Raw genomic sequence first — 22,609 nt, 5'->3', positions numbered from 1 at the left:
GACCAAAGGTGTTTGACAACGAAGGGACTTCTCAATTATTAACCTAAGAGTGAAAACATGGTCGACACATCCTCTACCTTTTCTAAAACCGCATTGTTCTTCCCTTAAAACTTTGTCTACAGCATGTCTCAGTCTAAAAAGTATCATATTACTCAGTAATTTGCTACCTACAGAGACCAGACTAATGCCTCGATAATTCCGACATTCACTCTTGTCACCTTTCTTATACAGTGGTTTAATTAACGTTTTCCTAAAATCATTGGGTACTTCCCCTTTTTCAAAAATCATGTTCATAATCTTTAGTAGCTTATTCCTAACCTCAGAGCCACCATATTTAAGGAACTCATTAATCATACTATCAGCACTTGGGGCCTTATTATTTTTTAATCCTTCTAGTACTGTCGCTAATTCTTCCTCACTAAACAAATCTTCCTTCACATCCAAGGTATCACAAACTTTTTCATTTTCATCTATATCTTTTCCTGCAACTGTATCTCGGTTTAGCACATTCTCAAAATGTTCCACCCATCTTTCTTTAACTTTTTCCTTATCAATAATTGTGACCCCATTTCTATCTTTAACTGGGACTAGTCCGGATCGGCTACTCCCTTTCAATTTATTAACATGCCAGTATAATATTTTACTATTATGCCGTCTAGCCGCATCTTCCAGATCCTCAGCAATTTTATCCATCGCCTCCATTTCACATCTCCTTAGTTCATATTTTAATGCTTTCTCCACTTTCTTTACATTCCTTTTGTTTTCATACGACCTATCGCTCAGATAATTCTTATACAAACCCCTTCTACTCTCTATTAAACCTAAAGCTTTTTCACTTATATTCCTAGTTGCTGTCTTAGCACTCTTCCCTAGGACACCATCAGCAACTTCACAAATTGTTTTTCTGAAATTATTCCATCCATCTTCCACATTGTCAAATTTTAAACCCTCAAGTTTAGTACTCAACTGTTCCTGGAATTTTTTTCTCAAATTTTCATCCTGAAGTCTACCAACATCATAACTTCCCGGGAGGGAGTTACTCTTCCGAAATTTCAGCTTTAAATTAACCTTAGACACTACTAGATGGTGATCTTTACTTTTAACATCAATAACGGCACTCCTATACACCCTAGTATCTTGTATTGATCCTGCTAGTCTTCTGTTTACAATAACATAATCAATAAGGTTTGCTGTCTTACCATCACGTGAATACCATGTCAACTTATGGGCCATTTTGTGACCAAACACCGTATTGGTTATAACTAGGTTGTTATACCTACAAAATTGCAAAAGCCTATAGCCATTACTGTTTTCTTTTCCTACACCAAAATTACCTAGGCTAGGATACCATCTATCCCTATTTCTACCAACCTGGGCATTAAAATCTCCTAGCAAAAACACCATATTTCTACCTGGTACCCTGTCTATTTGCTCCTGTAACTGTAAGTAAAATTCAGTTTAGATATGTTTAGAATGTATTCAATAAAGTAAAGACATCACTTAATAATTATTTAAATTATATTAAACCGTTAAAAAGGCTAAAATGTTTTTTTTTGTTTTTTTTTTAAGTACTAAGTTCGTGCAATGATTGGCCCATACAAGGAGTTAAGTTCCTTCATCAAGTTCCAAGTTAAGTTCAGTTAAGTCCCTTCTAGTTTCCATAAAGCAAAAATATACGCCAAAATTTTCTTGAGGAGGAAAGAGTGTTCGAATTCATCTTAAAGAAGGAATCTCCGGTATTCTGCTGCTCACGATCCCAGCCTTCCTCCTTTCTTTGAAATCAAACGCATAGGAAACAATCTTCATAGCTAGGAAGATAATCTGAATCTATAGCATTAGTTGTACCAATAATCGTGAGGAGAATAAATGAAGTAAATGCAAAATGAGACAAGAAACAATGAATTAAGAATAGGAAAATTGAGTAAAATTTTAGCAAAAAACGGAAAGGTTGAATACACAGCAAGGTGTTTCTTCCAATCTTAGGAAGTCTATCTCTTTGCTATTTGACCGCATAAAGTTTTTTTTTTAAGGTTCCTACCTCCTCCCTGCTTGGGAATTTAGAATCTTAGCGGAATGAAACTATTAAACCTTGGAAAAATGTTTTTAAGGTTCTTTCCTCCACCACGACAGCAGTGGCTTCACCCAATATTCTGCAAAATACTCTTTGGGGAGGGTCTTTTGAAAAATACATATTTTTTTTATTTTCATGGAGAAAATTGAAAAACGACAAATCCCCCCCTCCGTCCCTGTAGAACTTCTTGAATCGACACCAATGATCAACAGGACAATGAGCATTCAATCAAACTTCGATCTTTCCGATCGAAGATGCCTTTCTTGGACTTTGACCATAGACCTTTTCAAAACCTGAGTCTATTCTAAGCAATGCTGGAATTTTTTTCTAAGTTACGACGGTAATTGGTGATATTTTATTGGTGATATCCCTACAATAGCGAAAAAGTTATATTTACAAATTTGTCTTTTTATTTCAGTTTTTATTTACAAAGATTTCTAAGTATACATATCCAGCTAAATTAGCGTTCACGGAATTTGCTAATAGCTGTTTTGAAGTATTTATAGATGGCGATGGCAAAGAAGGTTTTTAATCTTTCGGTTTGCTGTCTAAGCTTTTATAAGGAAAATGACTTCTTAATTTAAATTTTCCTATTTGAGTGACGAGAAGATTTTATTATGATAAAAAGGGGGCTATTAAGAATATATATTTTTTTAAATCACAAAACAAATTAAACAGGAATCTTGTCCTTTAACTAGCAATTGGGTCTGTCGGACGACAAGCATAAAAAAGCAACAGTTCGTCATTGTCTTTTGTCAGAGCTGGAGAAAAAATATTCTGCTCCATCTACTCAGATAGGAGCCTCGAAGGCCACCAATCTCCTTCCCCCCAAAAGAATTTTCACCCTTAACTAATGCTCTGGGTTAATTAATAGCTGTCTGCCAATGTAGACGTTTCAAGACCACCGTTTTAAATTAATTACTTCAGAGATTTTCTTTACATCTTAACCATAACCAGACATCTGGTAATTACCTAGAGCACAATACTTCCTTTGTGATTTTTTTGTGCTCTAAAGTTGTGCTTCTAGGTGTGCTTAGAAATTAGTTTGTTAGAAATTTTTAAAAAATAGATTTTTCTGCCGTGTGTAAGACACAATTTTCTAACAAACCTTACGACTACGCGTCACCTATGAAGTGTGACGTGTGAATTTTTAATCCAATAAAAACGAAAAAGAATTTTGAGCAGCAATATTATTTATGAGTAAGCCCTCTGCTTCTCTGTGGTAGTATATTTCCCTTGTTTGGAATACGAGCCCTATTATGCCAAGTTTCGGCTAACACGGCGTTAAAGCGAAATTTATATTAAAATGCTGCCAAACACAATGACTAAGCGACGACATAGTGTTCATTTTAGCTTGCATTTGCAAGGGAAGCTCCCTGGAGTCATTGTAGAAATGTTTGTCTAAAACAAAAAGCATCTTAATAATAGCTTTATAAAAAACATTATTCCATTCGAAAAATTGCCCCAAAGGAGGCACGATTTTCAACTTTGTTCTGAAATTGAGACATGAATATTTGCATATACAGGACAACCAAAAATCTAAATCAGTGTAGACGGTACTAGTGTAAAACACAAAGAATAAAGGAGGCTCATCTCTATGGTTGGACCTCTTTTTAGTTTGTAAAATCATGCAAATTTTCTTCTACAATCATTATTAACCGTCAACCACAAAAAAAAACGAAAAAAACGGCATATTACATCCCAATGAAGGAAATTAATAGTTTAAGGCTGAAAATCTTCATTGATTTTATAAATGTTTGTTTCAACGAATTATCTCGCCAACTTCTGTTAAGAAAATCTTCGTTTCTTTGCTTCATTGATTTGTTTGCTTAAATGCTCTCATAACGGGCCAAATCTGTCCATTCCATTAGTGAGAAACGAAATATAGGATAAATCTTGTGTTTACTGAAGGAATTTTTTGGAAAGGCAAATATAAATGAGTCAACTTCATATGCGAACATTCCTTTAAGATAAGATCGTTCTCGCCGGTTTGCGAACAAACAAAAAGAAGGGAGGCAAAAATTAAAAAAAATGAAAACCATAAAGAGAAATTTACTACTGAGCAAGAAATAAGTTAAGAAATACAAAATTAATCTAGAAAAAATAATTGAATCAAAAATAATGCTAAATTAGAAAAAGATTTTAACTTTTAAGTTCATCCCGCTCCAACAAATCCACAACATCGGGAACAGAACTTTTTTGCAAAATTACTTATTCCCGCAATATAACCGGAAACTTAAGATAATAATGAAACCTCCAATGAACCTTTATTTGCATGGTTTTAGACAGCAAATCCCAAAATGGCGAAAAATACGGCATGTGATAGAGCTAGTGTACTATACAATTTAGCAGGAACATGCTTATTATGCTTTAGCATGGTGACTATTATAGCTTAACTTTTATATTACTATTATAAAAATTGAGCTTAAAACTTGGAATGGGCGGAAGAAAATAAATTAACAACAAACTCGAAATAGCTCTGTTCCCTTATGTACACATTTAGTTTCTGTGGAAGCAATACATTTGAAAGATCTGGTGGTTACATACTTTTTGTTAATATGAGATTTATTAAGAGTATATAATTTTCGATTTTTTAATATTTCGTTAAGACCTAGCATTCAATTATGTTTACTTGCTGAAGAACAAACAAAGGAAAAATGGATTCGGCCTTTTCTCGGCTATTTTCGATAATTCAGCCTATTTTCAAAGTCATTGAATTGTTCTTATAGGGTCCTTCCGTAGTTTTTTATTAACTCTTTAAATTTTGAGCTTTTTCACTTAAATCTTATTCAAAGAACAACTTTTTCTTCTGAAAATACAAAATGCAGTGGGGTTTCAGTCGAAGGAATTAATTGACAAAGCCTTTTTTTTTCTATTTTAGGTTTTATTTTGTTACTCAGTTGTTACAGGTAAGGGAACACAAAAACAAGTTAAAAATATTTTATTTTGTACATTCAATAAGGCATATCTAACATACAAAAGAAATCTAGAGAATAAAAATAAAGGTAAAATAAACAACTTAAAAAAAGATTATCTGAACAAATAATAATAATTTCCTTTCTCATTTTATTTCTGATTTGTTATCTTCCTAATAGGTTTAAATTCTCTTATAGTTTCTTTTTGTGTATCTTTTTTTTTCTTGATCGTATTTCAGCTTTCGGGAATTGCTTTTAAAAAGTTTCCCTCCCCCCCGAAAATTGAAATAATACTTCAGGCTATGGACATTAACATGATTTGGGATTTTGAAGGCTACGTTGAGGATGTAAAGGTTAAGGCCATTGAGATTAAGTATGTTTTGTTGGTTAAGGACAAATGTTTGTGAGGCAAGAATAAGGAGCATCATAGGGAAAAAGCTCCACATATGCTCCACGGATATAATTCGCTCCACAAATGAAAACAAGCCAACACATCAGCACAAAAATAATTCGGCTTGATAAAGGCGTTATTTCCGTATAAGATATAAAAGTAAGTTTATAATCCTAAGTTTATAAGTTGTAATTCTGTGTAAAATGGAAAAATAGCTAGTACATTGGTATAAAATAAATCACTAAAAAATTTATTTTTTAATATTTTAATTGTTATGAATAGACTCACAAAACAGACTGGACTCCCAAATCACAAATTCCATTTGCCTCCACAACCGTAAAAAAAAGAAATTGATGAAATTGATGCCCCCTTTGGTATATTATTTTGAGATAGGGCTTGTAGGTCTCTTTTTTATTTGAAAGAGAAGCCTGCCCTGCTAGTATCAAGGTCTCTGTAATTGTTTTCCTGAATCTCAAGAACATCGCACGTCAGCTACAAGCTGGCTTCGACAAGTGGCGCTTGATCCTCAGAGCTGGTACTTTAAAAAAAACTTCTTTCTCTCATCTCGGCTTCCTCCTGAAGGGATCTATTCTTTTGCCACGGCCGGCACCTGGCATGTCCACGGAGATTGACTCTTTAATGATTTTGGCAGCCATTGTTGCTTCAAGCCATCTAATCTCAGCAGATCATTCCACAAAATACTCTGTCTCATGGCCGGTGCTGGATAGGACGGCTAGTGGCCGGGGGGTGAATGAAATAAGTAGTAGTACGACCCTATATGTGCATACCACCCTATGAGATACCACGAATAGTTTGCCATCAATATATATATATAAATTAATATATTGGCCACCATAAATTAAAAGACAGCACTGATGGAGTTTTAAAGAAAGAAAGGGGAAAAAACATGTAAATTCTTACAAATACAAACAAAACCAAAACAAAGAAGAACTGACAAGAAAGAAAAATAGCAATAAGGGCAGTTATATGTAAGAACAAACTCATGATCAAGGAAGGACAATTTCAGAGGAGCTCTCACCAATAATCTGCCTCCGATATCTCTCATTTCTTTCCTGCACCGCGGACACTGGGCCAGCACTGGACTTTATTTGCTCTTGCAAAGAAAAGGCTACATTCAAACCAAAATATACAAGATGAAGGAACAATTAGTCAATATTGATTCTTTCTCTGAATAATTGTGAAATTGTTAATGAATTTATTTCACGATAGTTTCCTTAGTTCTTTAGTTTACGGGTTAAATTAAATTATCTATATTGAAACAAAAAATGAATGGTAAATAAATATTGATCTGTATTTTACGTTTTGAGGCTTTTGGATTAACTTACACACGCCATTTTGTTGAAAACGATAAACGAATGTGCTTAAAAATGTTCACCGATTTTGAAAAAAAAATACAATCAAGTAGAAAAAATTAAACGGTTTTCACTGAATTTTTTTTCAATGTGGATTTTGTTAAATTCTTGTTAAAGGGGGTTCAGAATAACCCCTTCCTCCAAAGGTCACCAGGGAATAAGAAACAACTTAAAAGGGTTGGGTCTTTAGGAGTTATGTCGTTATTAGTTGGATCTTATAGGAGTTAGGTATTCAGTGGGGAAGATAGGGATAAAAAAAAACTACTAGCGGCATTAACAGTGTACCGTCTGTCAAAAAGTATAAAATCCCAAAGAAAATTCGATGGTAAACAGAAAAGTTGATGTAACTAATCTGCAATACTATAGGATTCAAGCTGAATTTTCCCTATAAGTACTAATTAATAGGATTTAAGGTTTTCAAGAATTACTTTAAACCAAAATCTAGACTGGACGAAGTAGGTTTGCTTAGATGGGTTGATTAGGCTGTAGACTTTAAGCCGATAGGCCTAAAATCGACAGGATTCTGCTTTATTTGTCATTCCCTACATTTTAAAACACCTACATGGAAAAGTATGCAGCAGTTTAGGGGTAAGCAAAGTCAGGAAGTTCTAGATGGCTCTGGTGATTTTTATTTTCAGCCCTTTTCTTTTTAGGTTTCTATTCTTTCAATTTAGTTTTTTTTTCATTTATAGCCCCATCTAATGTTTTGTATTTTTAATTATTTTATTCTCCTTTTTTCTTTCCCATTTTCTCTCAGAAAATGTGAGCTTTATTTTTTTTAGACTTTCTCTAATATTGCTGAAGAAGGGAAGCAGTTGTCTTCTCCAACTATCTCTTTTTATTATATGCAGTATTTTTGCACTGCCTTATAAAAACCCATTTTCTTCTGTAAAGACTAGTTTGAACAACCGTGAATTAGTAGTTTATTTGAAATCAGTCTATTAATTTATGATCCTTTAGGACAGAGGTGCTTTCAACGAGGGGAACAAAAGTACTGGAATTGGAAGATTGACTAGATTTCTGACGAAAGACAAAATGGAATGCAGCCCCTTATCAAATAGAAAGCTTTTGGAGTCTGGTCACGAAAGAAAAAAGCCTCCGTTACAAAGAAGGCATAGCCTTGAAAGGTAAACATATTTAATTGAAGGTAAATAATATAAGTATCAAACAGTTCGTGGTGACGAACTGTAGTAAGGAGCGACCCGGCTCAATAGTAAACGAAACTCTAAAAAACGGAATTTCCATGCTAAAAGATATATCAAAAGAATCGGATTTTTATGCTGATTTTAAATATATAAGTTTCATCAAATTTAGTCTTTGTCATCAAAAGTTAGGAGCCTGAGAAAATTTGCCTTATTTTGGAAAATAGGGGGAAATACCCCCTAAAAGTCATAGGATATCACACCATCGAAAATCACACCATCGCACTCAACGTATCAGAGAACCCTACAGAAAAAACTTCAAGGTCCAATCTACAAAAATGTGGGATTTTGTATTTTTTGCCAGAAGACAAATCACGGGTGCGTGTTTATTTATTTATTTGTTTTTTTCCCAGGGGTCATTGTATCGACCAAGTGGTCCTAGAGTGTTGCAAGAGGGATCATTGTAACGGAAATGAAAAGTTCTAGTCCCCTTTTTAAGTGACCAAAAAAATTGGAGGGCACCTAGGCCCCCTCCCACGCTCATTTTTTTCCCAAAGTCAACGGATCAAAATTTTGAGATAGCCGTTTTGTTCCGCATAGTCGAAAAACATAATACCTATGTCTTTGGGGATGACTTACCCCCCCCCCACAGTCCCTGGGGGAGGGGATGCAAGTTACAAACTTTGACCAATGTTTACATACAGTAATGGCTATTGGGAAGTGTACCGACGTTTCCAGGGGGATTTTTTTGGTTTGGGTGTGGGGTTCAGGGGAGGGGGCTATATGGGAGAATCTTTCCTTGGAGGAATATTTCATGGGGGAAGAGAAATTCAATGAAAAGGGCGCAGGATTTTCTAGCATTACTATTAAAAAAAAAAAACAATGAAAATATAAACATGAAAAAGTTTTTTCAATTGAAAGTAAGGAGAAGCATTAAAACTTAAAACAAACAGAGATTATTACGTATATGAGGGGTTCTAAAAATACTTTAGCATAAAGAGCGAGGTATTTAGGAGGAGATTAATACTTCGCTCTTTATGTTAAATTATATTTAGTAATTTCAACTATAGCCGAGTCGGTTGGTGCACTGGATTTGGGATCCTTTGTCTGAAAGGACGCGGGTTCGAATCCCAGTGTACCCAATTGTTCAGTTTGGGACGGGTTTCAGTGGCGTGACTCTGTAAGCTTAGCCAGGGTCGACCCAGCTTTAAATGGGTACCTGGAGAAATCTGGGGAAGGTAAACAGGAAGGGTGTGCGAAAGCACAGGATGGTTGGCCCCCAACCCCCCATTGCACTTCCTGGCTGAAGGGCCAAGAAACGGAGATCAGCACCGCCGGTAGGGACTGTAATGTCTAATGCTGTATCCTTTACCTTTCCCAACCCCCCATTGCACTTCCTGGCTGAAGGGCCAAGAAACGGAGATCAGCACCGCCGGTACGGACTGTAAAGTCTAATGCCGTATCCTTTACCTTTTACCTTTCTAATTCAGGGGTCATTCTTAAAGAATTGGGACAAAACTTAAGATTTAGTGTGAAGAGCGAGGTATTAACGAGGGGACAAACTCCCTCATATATATAATCAAAAATATAAGAATATAAAAGTTTGTTACGTAAGTTAATTCTTAAGTTACGGTTTTTTTACTAATAAAAACGTTCGTTAAAAATTAAAAGTTATAGTTGCCTTTTTAAGTAACCGAAAAATTGGAGGGCAACTAGGCCTCCTTCCCCACCCCTTATTTCTCAAAATCGTCTGATCAAAACTAAGAGAAAGCCATTTAGCCAAAAAAAGAATTAATATGCAAATTTCATTTTAATAATTTATGTACGGAGAGCCAAAATTAGACATTCATTAATTCAAAAACTTTCAGAAATTAAATAAAAAAAACAAGTTTTTTGAAGTGAAAGTAAGGAGCGACATTAAAACTTAAAACGAACAGAAATTACTCCGTATATGAAAGGGGCTTTCCCTCCTCGACACCACGCTCCTTGCGCTAAAGTTTGATTCTTTCTCGCAACTCTACTTTTTAAAACAATAAAAAACTCTAGCGTAAAGAGCGGGGCGTCGAGGAGGAAAAGCCCCTTTCATATACGAAGTAATTTCTGTTCGTTTTAAGTTTTAATGTCGCTCCTTACTTTCATTTCAAAAAACTTATTTTTTTTATTTAATTTAAAAAAAGAAAGCATACCAGGCGAAGGTAAGTATTATTCAAGGCATATACACAAAAATCCTTTATTTGGACCATTTCCTACATCAACGAAAAGAAAATAAGACTTTTAGGTTCGATATAATGGGAGATCACGGAATCAAATGGTTGAGAAAAAACCCTTCCGGACGTAGATTATAGGGATGATTTAAGTATCCTAGATGAAAGTGGGAGCAAAATCAATGAACTCTTAGAGGTATTGAGAGTTCAGAGTGCTAGAATAGGTTTGAAAATTATTGTTAAGACTAAATCACTAAGGATAGGAAATAGTAATATTGGGTAACGAAAAGACTGATGAAGTGGGCAGCTTCAATTACCAATGAATAATCACCAATGGTAAATGAATTACCATTCAATGTAGTATTGTTAGTAAAGACGGAGGGAGCAGTGAAGATGTTAAAAATAGAATAGCCAAGGCTCAGGGTGTTTTTTAACAGTTAAAAGAAGTTTGGAAAAATAGGACGATAAGTCTGCAAACCAAGATTACAATGTTAGAACCTCAGTGATGACAGTGGTCAAATATGGCTCTGAAGCAGGGGCGGTCCGACATGCGGATAAAGATTTGCTAGATGTTTTCCAGACAAATTTCCTTCGGACTGTTCTAGGTACCCGGCTGACTGACTATATTTCGAACAGTAGGCTGTACGGAAAATGCGGTTCAATCCCGATTACTAGGGCTATAATGAAAGAAAGGATGATGGCTAGGGCACGTTCTGCAGATGAAGGATGACAGGTTGCCGAAGATTGTCCTTTTCGGCCAACCGTCTAGGGCTGAACGGAAAGTAGGTCGTTCTCGTCTGGGGTGGGAGGATGTCATTAAGAAAGATTTAAAGGAGATGGGAACTTCCTGGGAGGGTGTAAACAGGGAGGTTTTGAATAGATTGGGACGGAGGAAGAGCAAGCGTAGCTGTGTTGGCCTCAGGTGCCTTGGTGCTTCGTTGGGTTGCTAGTAGCAGTAGTGGTAGTAGTATCTTTATAAACGAACAATAACTGTATGTTGTTTATTTTTTCTCGAATACAGCTCCATATTTTTTCTCGAAAATCGGTATCCTGGGATATTCGCGCTCAAGAAAAACGATCTAGATAGGTGAGAAGTTTCAGAAAATTCGTTAAGAGCCTTAATTTTGTAAAAAATTGTCATTTTTGTGCACATCATTGCAGTATTTCAATGACGTTATCTCACTTATATGGAAAAATCTGGTGATGGCAAAAATATTTTTTACGTATTTTAACAAGGGATTAAACAATTAAAAAACTTTAAAAAAGAAAACCAAAGTTTGAAGCTTAGTAAACATTCGATGTGAGAGATTGGCTCAATAGTCAAACATCAAACAGTTCGTGGTGATGAAGTGTAATCAAACTGTTGGTGGTAACGAACTATAACTAAAGAGCGACGAGGCTCAATAGTAACCAAAACTCTAAGAAATGGAATTTTGATACCGATACATATATCAAAGGAATTGGCTAATTGTACTGACTCAAAATATTTAAGTTTTATTAGGTTTAGTCTTACAAATCGGGCTACGAATCTGAGAAAATTTGCCTGATTTTCAGAAAGGGGGTAGCATCCTCTACAGTTCTAAGGATCTGAATGAAAATCACACCATCATATTCAGCGTATCAGCGTATCAGAAAACATTATTTCAGAGGTTTCAACCTCCTGTCTGAAAAAATGTGGAATCTTGCCGGAAGAAAGATCACGGATGCGTTTTCGTTCATTTGTTTGTTTTTTTCCGGGTGTGATCGTATCGACCCAGTGGTCCTAGAATATTGAGAGAAGGTTCATTCAAACGGAAATTAAAAGTTCTAGTGCCCTTTTTAAGAGACCAAAATGATTGGAGGGTAACTAGGCCCCTCCCCCGCACTTTTTTCCGAGAATCGTCTGAAAAAATTTTGAGATAGCAATTTGGTCAATAGTAGTTGAAAGACCAAGTCACTAGGACTTTTGGATTTATAGTGACCCCCTACAGCCCCATGGGAACGGTCTTTAAGTTATAAAATCGGCCCATTATTTACACATAGTCTTTGGTATTCGGAAGCTCGCATGTACTTTCGAGTGGGGGAGGGGACAAATGATTGGCTGGGATTTTTCCCAAGGGGGAATTCTCAATGGGGAGGGAAGTTTCCAGGGGGGTTAACTTGTCAGGGGAAAATTTAAACAGGGGTGGGGGATTTGCCAGAATTCCTATATAAAATTCTTTTATTAGGTTCAGGTTCTTTTTATTATTTACAATAATTACAACATAATTGTGACCAACTCCCGGCAGAGAGCATAGCTCGAATGGCACGGAAGTTATAAATGAAAACAACAACATTCTTCAAAATGAGAGACAAAAATGATAATAATTGTAAAAATAATAGTACTAATAGCAATAATAGTACTCACCAGTTGAAACTCACAATCAAATGAAACTCACACAATGAAACTCACAAAAGGATAAAAAAAAAAAAATAACAGACAACTTTTTATGTCTTGTTTTACGTCTTGCTTTCTGTTTTCCGTCTCAGTTTTACGCGAGGAGTTGTTAAGGATAATTTGTCTGAGGAAATCTTCACTGGGAATGAATTAGTCGATGTTTTCCTGGGGAGCGGGATTTCTCCCTGGAGGTGGGACCAGATATCCTGGCATTATTGTAAAAACCATCAGAAATAAAAAAAAAGTTCTTTTCAACTGAAAGCTAGGAGAAACAATAAAACTCAAAATGAGCAGACATTATGACATATATGAACCGGGTTGCTCCCTCCCCAACACATCGCTCTTTACGCTAAACTTTTGATTTTGCCCCAATTCTATAAGAACGACTCCTGAAACACAAGAATTTTTTTTTATTCGAACAATAAGGAGCTTTTTAAAAGAACTAAAATGTTTAAGTAAAATTTAATTAGAACAATAAAAATGTTTTCAAAGTGCTAAAAAACTTTAGCATAAAGAGTGATGTGTGGAGGAGTTGAACCCCCCTTCAGATATGTCGTAATTTTTGTTGGTTTTAAGTTTTAATGTTGCTCCTTATTTTCAGTCAAAAAAACTTGTTTTTTTATCTTGTTTTTTTTTATCTTTGAAAAGACCTAAGTACGAAAAGACATTAAATTTCTTAAAGATAATGTATTTTATACATGTATTTGTATATATTTTGACAAGGGATTACAATAATTCAAAAGCCATAAAAAGAAAACCAAAAGTTTGAAGCTAAGTAGAAATCGTTGGTAGAATTTGGCTTGATTCAATAATTAAATATCTTTCAAAAGCCTCGGTATCAACAGAAATTAAATTGCTTAAAGAGCAAATAACTGGGAAAGTAAGCTAAAAGTTTGAAGCTTAGTAAACCATCGGTTTTATAAATCAATAATCAAATATCTTTGAAAAGACCTCTGTATGAAAAGACATATCAGTATGAAAAACTTATCTAGAGGAAGACCCCAAAAAAAAAATTTACAAGTGTTAGTGTTATAAATGTTGATTCGTTGAAATTAAAAGAAGTTTCTGTCCCACCACTTGAACAATTAACAAATCTACAACCTGGACCATCATGTAAGACTATATCAAGAATGGCAGCTAAAATAAAGGGTATTGGCAAATTTTCTGAAGCAATGAACATCCAAAACGAAGTAGAAAGAAAAATAGAGTTAGCTGATAAGCGTCAGCGAGAATCAAAACGTGTCAAGGTTGAAGTGATAGCGATGAGAACTAAAATGATGATTCTTTGAACCACCTAAACTATCAAACGTGATAGGACAAAGAGAACACCCCGAACAAATTAAATTCAAGGGTGAAAATCAACAACCTGGGCTATCAAATGAGATGAGACCCAAAAAACGAAAATTTGCGGGTCTTATAAATGATAATTCATTTGAAGAAAAAAACATTTCTGTCAAACCATCTGAATAACAACATCAGAGTTTATAAGGACGTTAGTCAAGAACCTGATACTGCATCAGCCTCTGTTGAAAAACAAAGGTTTGGCATTATGTTTTTCATAATAACAAAAGACAAGCCAAAGCAAAGGCTTCAAGTACAATAAGAAAGAAAACGTAATTTTCGAAGGCACTAATTCTAATTTAAGGTCATTTAAATTGATGAAAATGAAGCAGCGATAAATGAGATTAGAAGACTAGTGAAAGTGAGAAGAATTATATTGAATTGTAAACAAAATTTTTAATAGTGATGTGTGGTTGGAAACTGGAAAAGACGTATTTGTTATCTGTAACGTATTAAGGAATTAAAGGAGATGATGTATGAATCTGAACTGCTAAAGCGAAAGGTGTGGAAAAAACTTTCTGAAGTAAAGATGAACAATTGATATTGAAATCTTTGGTTGGAAAACAAGGAACAGTGATGACTGGCCACAAAACCGATCTAAATATGTCAGAACCTTAAGAAAGAATTGGAATTTTTCACTAGATGACTGTATCGAACATGTGTTGACGTCATGTCATCAAGAAAAGGCTGAAATTGTCTGCGGCTAGAATACAAGCCATAATGAGAATTCATATATAGAGACACACTTAATGTATTTTCTTCAATCCTTATGTCTAAAATTTAAATCATCTAACGAAGCTTTTTTGATCCCCTGCGTTCAGGGTATGTGTAAGCATGTGTGTATCTTAAGCCATAAAATCTATATCAAGTTATTGAAAACAAGGCTATCTTAGAGACTACGTCTAGGTTTTCTCTGCTGCAAATTGAGAAGACGCACTGGAATTGACAAAATCCCATTTACACATTGTGAGTATTTTCAATTTGGAATTTTGTTTAAAAATCCTCTATTTTGTAATGAAATTGGGGAATCACTTTTTAATAGAAAAAAAAATGATAGGCAAACTAGAAATTCAGTTGGAACCACTTTGTTCAGGCTTTGCCGAAATGTATCTGTGTCTGAAACCGCAGAAAGCTATTTTATAAGAAAAAAAATATGAAAATAAGACTCACCAAGGCTCTGTGTCTACATTCTCTCATCCGTACGTTGAAAACTATGTGAAGGAAATCCAAGAGGCACATTAAGACTGTATTTATATAAGAATTTATTTGAAAAAACTTTGATTTTGCATTGAAATCAGGGATTTTTTCTAAATAGAATGAATAAAAATGAAATAGAAGTTCATTTTGAACCATCAGGCTGAAACTATGTGTAAATGACTCGATATGTGAAACTATAGAAATCTAAAACAAAGAAATTAAAATAAAACTCTCTTAGTATCTATGCCTAGGTACTCACAGCTGTTTGTTAGGAAGACGGATCATAGTGAAGGAAATCCCATAAGCACATCGAAAATACCCTCCATATGAAGTTCTTAAAAAGAGACTCTATATTGTAATTGAATTGAGAATTCATTTTAAGTGAAATGAAATGAAATGAATGTGAAGCTCTTAAAAAGAGACTATATTATAATGGAACTGGGAATTAATTTTGAAATGAAATAGAATGAAATGAACTCGAAGTTCTTAAAAAGAGACTCATATTGTAATGGAATTATGAATTTATTTTGGAATCAAATAAAATGAAATGAAGGTGAAGTTTTAAAAAAGATACTCTATATGTTAATGGAATTGGGAATTCATTTTGAAATGAAATAAAATGAAATGAATGTAAAGTTCTTAAAAAGAGACTCTACATTGTAATGGAATTAGGAATTCATTTTGAAATGAAATAAAATGAAATGAGTATATTGAAAAACCACCAAAACTTTTAATAAGGTCGTTCAACACATAGGTTTACCATCACGTCAAAAGTTTTGCTGTTTTTCAGTCTTCTCATTTCATGGTAATTATGAATGTTAAGGAAAACCATTTAAATGTAAAAAACATGAACTGAAACAAAATTGATTTTTTGGAGAACCATGTTGAGGCTGAAATTAGATAGGGTCTGATCCACATTAAGTGTTTGGACCTTAGGATGGACTACTTAAGGACGAAGTGTTATAAGTTGCACTTTCTGTCTTAAGATTTTTCTTTTTCCTCACTCCAAGTACCATCCCAATGTTTCGTACAACTCCACCAATGACAAAGTCACGAGCAAATTGTTCTTTGCCTCTTGTTTCACTGTTAAACGCAGTATGCGCCTTATCATAATCATGTGGCTTCTTTCTTTCACTCTTTTTTGTTTCGTTTCGTTTACTTTTGACAAATGCTCATCTATTGTTTCTTATTTTATTAATTAGTATCTCATTTAGCATCGTCTATTTGTTCTCTTATCTAAGAACAACCTACTGACTTTCTCTTACTTCAAACAGAAGCTCCAAAATCTCAAACAACAGCCCTTGTAGTTATTTTGCGTTTAATGAATTATTTTTACAAATTTATGTATAATTGATTAATTATTTAATCAGCGTTGGTTCTGGCCTCTCTTGTGCCCGGGGCAAAATCTTAATAAGAATCCCCTTCCCTGTTTCCTAAAAAAAAAATAGGCTAAATTTTAACAAATTTTTCATTTATTAGCAAAACTATTTTCGGTTTATTAATTAATTAATAAATAGTTTTTCAGTATTTTTCAATTTATTATTCAAATTATTTAATTTTTTTAACTTACTTATTTTAATTGTTATTATTCAATTATTTTAGCTTTATTTGATTTTTGTTTTATTAATTAATTCATAATTTATTAATTATTTTAATCTATTAACTGTGCCCTTCTTTATTAACAAAATTTCATAATTACAAAATGACTATAACCGTTCGATTATTTGTTTGAAATTAAATAAAAAACAAAAATTTTTACTGAAAGTAAGGAGCGACATTAAAACTTAAAACGAACAGAAATTACTCCGTATATGAAAGGGGCTGTTCCCTCCTCAACGCCCCGCTCTCTGTGCTAAAGTTTGGCTCTTTCTCTGACATCTACTTTTTAAAACAGTGAAAAACTTTAGCGTAAAGAGCGGGGCGTTGAGGAGGGAACAGCCTTTCTCATATACGGAATAATTTCTGTTCGTTTTAAGTTTTAATGTCGCTCCTTACTTTAAGTTAAAAAAAACTTGTTTTTTTTTAATTTCTGAAAGTTTTTGAATTAATGCATGTTTTGATTTTGGCTCTCCGCACGTGAATACTTATCACGAAATTTGCATATTTTTTTTTTGCTAAATGGCTTTTTCTTAGTCTTGATCGGATGATTTTGAGAAAAAAGGAGTGGGGGAGGAGGCTTAGTTGCCCTTCAATCGTTTGGTTACTTAAAAAGGCAACTAAAACTTTTAATTTCTCACGAACGTTTTTATTAATAAAAAATATACGTAACTTCCAAATTAACTTTCGTAACGAACTTCTATGTTCGTATATTTTATTACATATATGAGGGGGTTTGCCCCCTCTTTAATACCTTGCTCTTTAGACTAAAGCTTAAATTTCGTCCCAATTCTTTAAGAATGACCCCTGAATCACAAAGGCTGTAGGAGAAATATTTTAAATTACTAAAAATACTTTAGCGTAAACAGCAGGTATTCAGGAGGAGATGAACCCCAAATATGCGTAATAATTTCCGTTCGTTTTGTTTTAATGCTGCTGCTTACTTTGAGTTGAAAACACTTTTTCATATTTATCTTTTCATTGTTTTTTGTTTTAAATAATATTAGAAAATCCTAAGTCCCCTTCATGGAAATTTTCTCCTCTCATGAAAAATTCCTCCATGGAAAGATCCTTCCATGTAACCCCCTCCCCTCAACCTCCTCCCTATCCATAAAAAAATCCCCTGAAAACGTCTGTGCAGTTCCCATTAACCATTACCATATGTAAACACTGGTCAAAGTTTGTAACTTTTAGCCCCTCCCCGGGGATTTTGAGGGAGTAAGTCGTCCCTAAAGACATAGCTATTAAGTTTTTCGACTATGCTGAACAAAATGGCAATATCAGCATTTTGACCCGTTGACTTTGGGGGAAAACGAGCGTGTGATGGGATCTAGGTGCCCCCCAATAGTTTTGGTCACTTAAAAAGGGTACTAGAACTTTTAATTTTCGTTAGAATGAGCCCTCTTGCAACATTCTAGGACCACTGTGTCGATATGTTCACCCCTGGGGAAAAGAAAAAAACAAAAAAACAATAAATACGCACCCTTGTTCTGTCTTCTGGCCAAAAATACGAAATTTCACAGTTTCTGTGGATAGGAGCTTGAAAATTCTGTAGTAGAGTTCTCTGATACGCCAAATACGCTGGTTTGATTTCCGTTAAGATTCTAGGACTTTTGGGGGTGTTTCCCCCTATTTTCCAAAATAAGACAAATTTTCTCAGGCTCGTAACTTTTGATAAGTAAGACTAAATTTAATGAACATTATATATTTTAAACCAGTATAAAAATCCAATTCTTTGATGTATCTATTAGTATCAAAATCCCATTTTTTAAAGTTTCGTTTCCTATTGAGCCGGATCGTTCCTTACTAAAGTTCGCTACTCCGAACTGTTTGATTCGTTACCCCGAACTGTTTGATTCATTGTAGTGCCAATGAACGGCTACATTACTGCCGTCAACGCCTGTGTCACCAAACTTTTTTTTTTTTTACCGCCCAATATGTTCGTCTTAATACTACTATCCTATAGAGCTCTGAAAAACGCTCAGTAAAGTAAACACTCGGTAAAAAACGCCAAGTTCGTCTCTTGCCTTTAGTATTCAAGCAATAGCAGGTTATATGATCGGAATGGCTACTGTTTCAAAAGGAAAGATAGTTGTGGTTCCTTATAATCATTCTACTAAAATTCAGCAAGTTTTGTCAGGCTCATAACTTCTGATCCTTAATTTGACCTTAATAAATTCTACATATTTCATATTTAGAGAAAAGACGTAATAAGTCAGATGTTTTGAGGTATGCGTCAAAGTTGCTGCGACATAGTAAAGAGTGAACCCCATAGTGACCAAAAACTTAAAAATAAATTTTTAAACAAGTTTTCAACTGTGAAGGAATTTAAACAAGTTTTTTAACTGTTATATTATTTTTTAGAGTTTAACACAAATTAATCATAAAAGCAATATTATGAGACAATGACAATTTGTCTCCCTTCTCTAGATTTTGAAGAATGTATATGACAACCTGTATTGCTAAAAGCTACATATTTGCATATATTGCTACATAACTTAAAACAAGTGTTCATTCTCCTTTATAATTTTTCTGATTAAAAGTATGTGAATAGCTTAGTTTAAGAATCACCATATCAAGTACCTTGTGACAGCGCAGTGGATGATGCCACAGCTCTTGATGAAGGGCTTTAGGTTCGATCCCGCCTGTCGCAAGGAAGGTGCTAGAATGTTAAGGTTAAGATTAATTTTTTTTATGTTTGAATCAATTTGTTATATCGTTTCCATCTGACTTGAGACAATTTTTATCATATGAATAAATAAAACACATATTTTTGTCTTCTAAATTTTTAACTTGTCAATTTTATTTTCTTCATATTTGGCCAAAGATATAAGACGCAAATTGGCCCAAAGACATAAGAGCTTTGTTTCACAAAGACAGTAAGACAGTAAGTTTCTTCACTTTCTATTTTGTTTTATTTTACTCAAAAGAGGAAATGGTATATTATTTACTATCTGTAATTTTTATATTTTTGTCATAGTTAGAGATGATAAATAAAATGTATTCTTTAGAGCGAAAAAAAATAGGGAAATTCAGGTGAAATTGACAGCCGTCTATTAGATGTTGAGAGAGTGAAGTAGAAAAGGCGATCGAGGGAAGGGGTAAGGCTAAAGCTAAAATAGCAATTCTTGCTATATTTCAGACCGATTAAAAAGTATTCTTGTCACACAAAGGCGAATCTAGAGCAAAATCCTAGGGGAAAGGTGCCAATAACTGACCAAATTGACAAGTACGTTAAAAATATTGAACAAAAAAGAGAGAAATATACAAATGAGGACGCCAGAAAATTTTTGAGGGCCACAGTCTCTCCTTTCCTATGGATCTACCCTTGCTGCTTTAATCCTTCAAACTGGGGCTTGTTTCTTTCCTAAATAATACCTAGTCACTGATATGTTTTTTTTCTTCACTGCTTAATATAAAGACATTCAATGAAAATAATCTAAGGTACAAACTCTGTTTGAAACTTAAAACTGACATAACACAGAAATTACTACAGGCAAGTGCTCCCAAAGCCTTCTAAGAACCAGAAGATCATTTGAATTTTACTGAAAACAAAACGTGTTCATCCTTCACAGACTTATACACGTTAAATTATCGCGTTTTCTTTTGCTTTATCTTCTAACCGCAGACTTTTTTGTCCAGCATTTTGGTTTGCTAATCAATGTGATTTTTGTGGTTACTTGTTCCATGCCTTTTTTGCTGTTTTGCTCATCTTTTATAATTTTGCGTGCGTCAGAGATTTTAAAAAATTTACATATATTCATCACTATCTGAAAACCCTATTGTCCGGGGCTATTTTCAGACAACCACTTGATTCAATAGAGTTGAAAGATCCAGTGACTATACATTTAGGATGACGTGATCCCCAGAGCTCCTGGGGAAAGGGATGTAGGCTAATCAATTTCCCTGTGATATACAAACTGTATATTTTATTGGGAACTGAAAAAAAATTGAGTTAGGGATTTTCAACAGGAAAATTTTCTCTGAGGAGGAAATTTTCGGTGTGAAATTTTAGACAGGGGAGGGAAGGGGTTTCCAGTTGTGATCTTGAAAACGACCAGAGTTAAATAAAAAACAAGTTTTTTTTTCAAACAAAAGTAAGGAGCCACCCTAAAACTCAAGACAAACAGAAATTATTTTCTAAATGAAGGGAGCCCTTCTTCTTAAAGCAAGGTTGATTTTTCGTCATGATTCTTTAAGAAAGACCGTTAGAACAATGGGGTCATTGAGTTTGAATGAAAAGTATTTCTATAGATCTTTTAAACTTCAGTGTGTTGTTGCAAAAAATTGAGTGTGGCAACACATAAAGCAGTTTCCCCTCAATTAACACTTTTAGGTTCACTTAAAAAACTATTGAGGAGTATCTACCCCCCCCCCAATCTTTCAAAGCAGAGACACGTGGAAAAAGTTCGAAATCCCCCAAAAAGTATAAATTATATGGGAAATATACCAAATTACGCGAGGCATCTCCATATTTTGGAGAAACACACAGGGTGAATGTACTTTGTTTTATTTGTGCCTGTTCTAATAGTTTTTAAATGATATAGGCGTCAACAAGTACTTTTCTTTAACGAAAAACGATATTTAAAATTTTTTATGATTTACTTTAATGTTTATCTTCCGCATCATGTTAAAAAAAAATTATTCTAATATACGAGAGTTTTGCTTATCCTATTAACCCTATAAGAAAAGACATGAATATATTCATTAAAATGTGTCTGTCATTTAAATAACGGAGGCATTTCCCATCATTGTAAATTAAAATCGAATATTTAGATTTTAAATAAATTACTCGTACTTTCAGCAGTGGATCGACTGTGACAAGTAATACAGGCATAAAAGGATCTAGCTTGTTCGAAAGTAAGGCCATTTTTGTAGGGTTGAGGGCTGGGATTTTCTTAGAGATTTAAAGACTGAGTTTCAAGACAAAGATGACCAGCGTTTGGCCTTTCATTGAAACAATTGATCTGAATGTTTTTTTTTTTGAATAAGTAAGGATAGACTCGGCCCAGTGTTGACCAAAACTCTAAAAAACTAAATTTTGACAAAAATAATCCATCCATTTTTATTATGCTAATTTGAAATGTATAAAATTTAACACCATAAGATTCTGCATATCAGAACACCCTTTTGTCGGGGTTTTAAGTTCCTATCTAAAACAAATGTAGAGTTGTTTTTTTTGCCTGAAGCAAAAACCACAATTGGGGTTTTCCCCCTTTCCCCCCAGGACATCATATCGCTATTTTCAGAAAAACAACTTGATTCAATAGAGATGAAAGATCCAGTGACTATACTTATAGGATGACGTGATCCCCAGAGCTCCTGGAGATCTCTTTCAGTTTGACTTTTCCTCTCAAATCTACTTCTTAAAAATGTAAAAACTTTAGCGTAAAGAGCGGGGCGTTGAGAAGGGAAGAGCCCCTTTCATATACGGAGTAATTTCTGTTCGTTTTAAGTTTTAATGTCGCTCCTTACTTTCAGCTAAAAAAACTTGTTTTTTTTATATTTAATTTCTGAACATTTTTGAATTAATGCATGTTTTGATTTTGGCTCTCCGCACATGAATACTTAGAACAAAATTTGCATATTTTTGGCTAAATGGCTTTTTCTTAGTTTTGATCGGACGATTTTGAGAAAAACAGAGTTGGGGAGGAGGCTTAGTTGCCCTTCAATCGTTTGGATACTTAAAAAGGCAACTAAAACTTTTAATTTCTTACAAACGTTTTTATCAATAAAAATATACGTAACTTCCAAATTAACTTTCGTAACGAACTTCTAAATTCGTATATTTTATTACCTACTAGCTGTTGGGGTGGCGCTTTGCGCCACCCAAACACTTAGTTGGTGGGGGCTCTTCGCGCCCCCCAAGCCACCCCCGCGCGCGTAAGTCGTTACGCGCCATATTAGTTACGCGCCATTGTAGTTGTGTCCCTGTGTCCCACCTGTGAATATAGATATATATA

General features: G+C 34.3%; 1 protein-coding gene across 1 annotated transcript in view; it reads left to right on the top strand.

Moving 5' to 3' along the window:
• LOC136026159 (ankyrin-repeat and fibronectin type III domain-containing 1-like) overlaps positions 1-22,609 on the top strand; it is a 254,211-nt gene that overhangs the window by 81,923 nt on the left and 149,679 nt on the right. The window contains exon 5 of the mRNA XM_065702463.1: positions 7,711-7,877. Coding sequence (XP_065558535.1) covers positions 7,711-7,877 — 167 coding nt within the window. The remainder of the gene's footprint in view (positions 1-7,710; positions 7,878-22,609) is intronic.

Source organism: Artemia franciscana, chromosome 4, assembly GCF_032884065.1.
Source record: "Artemia franciscana chromosome 4, ASM3288406v1, whole genome shotgun sequence".
Classification (NCBI taxonomy): domain Eukaryota; kingdom Metazoa; phylum Arthropoda; class Branchiopoda; order Anostraca; family Artemiidae; genus Artemia; species Artemia franciscana.
Note: the sequence above shows the minus strand (reverse complement) of the source record. Positions and strands in the feature narration are given on the sequence as shown.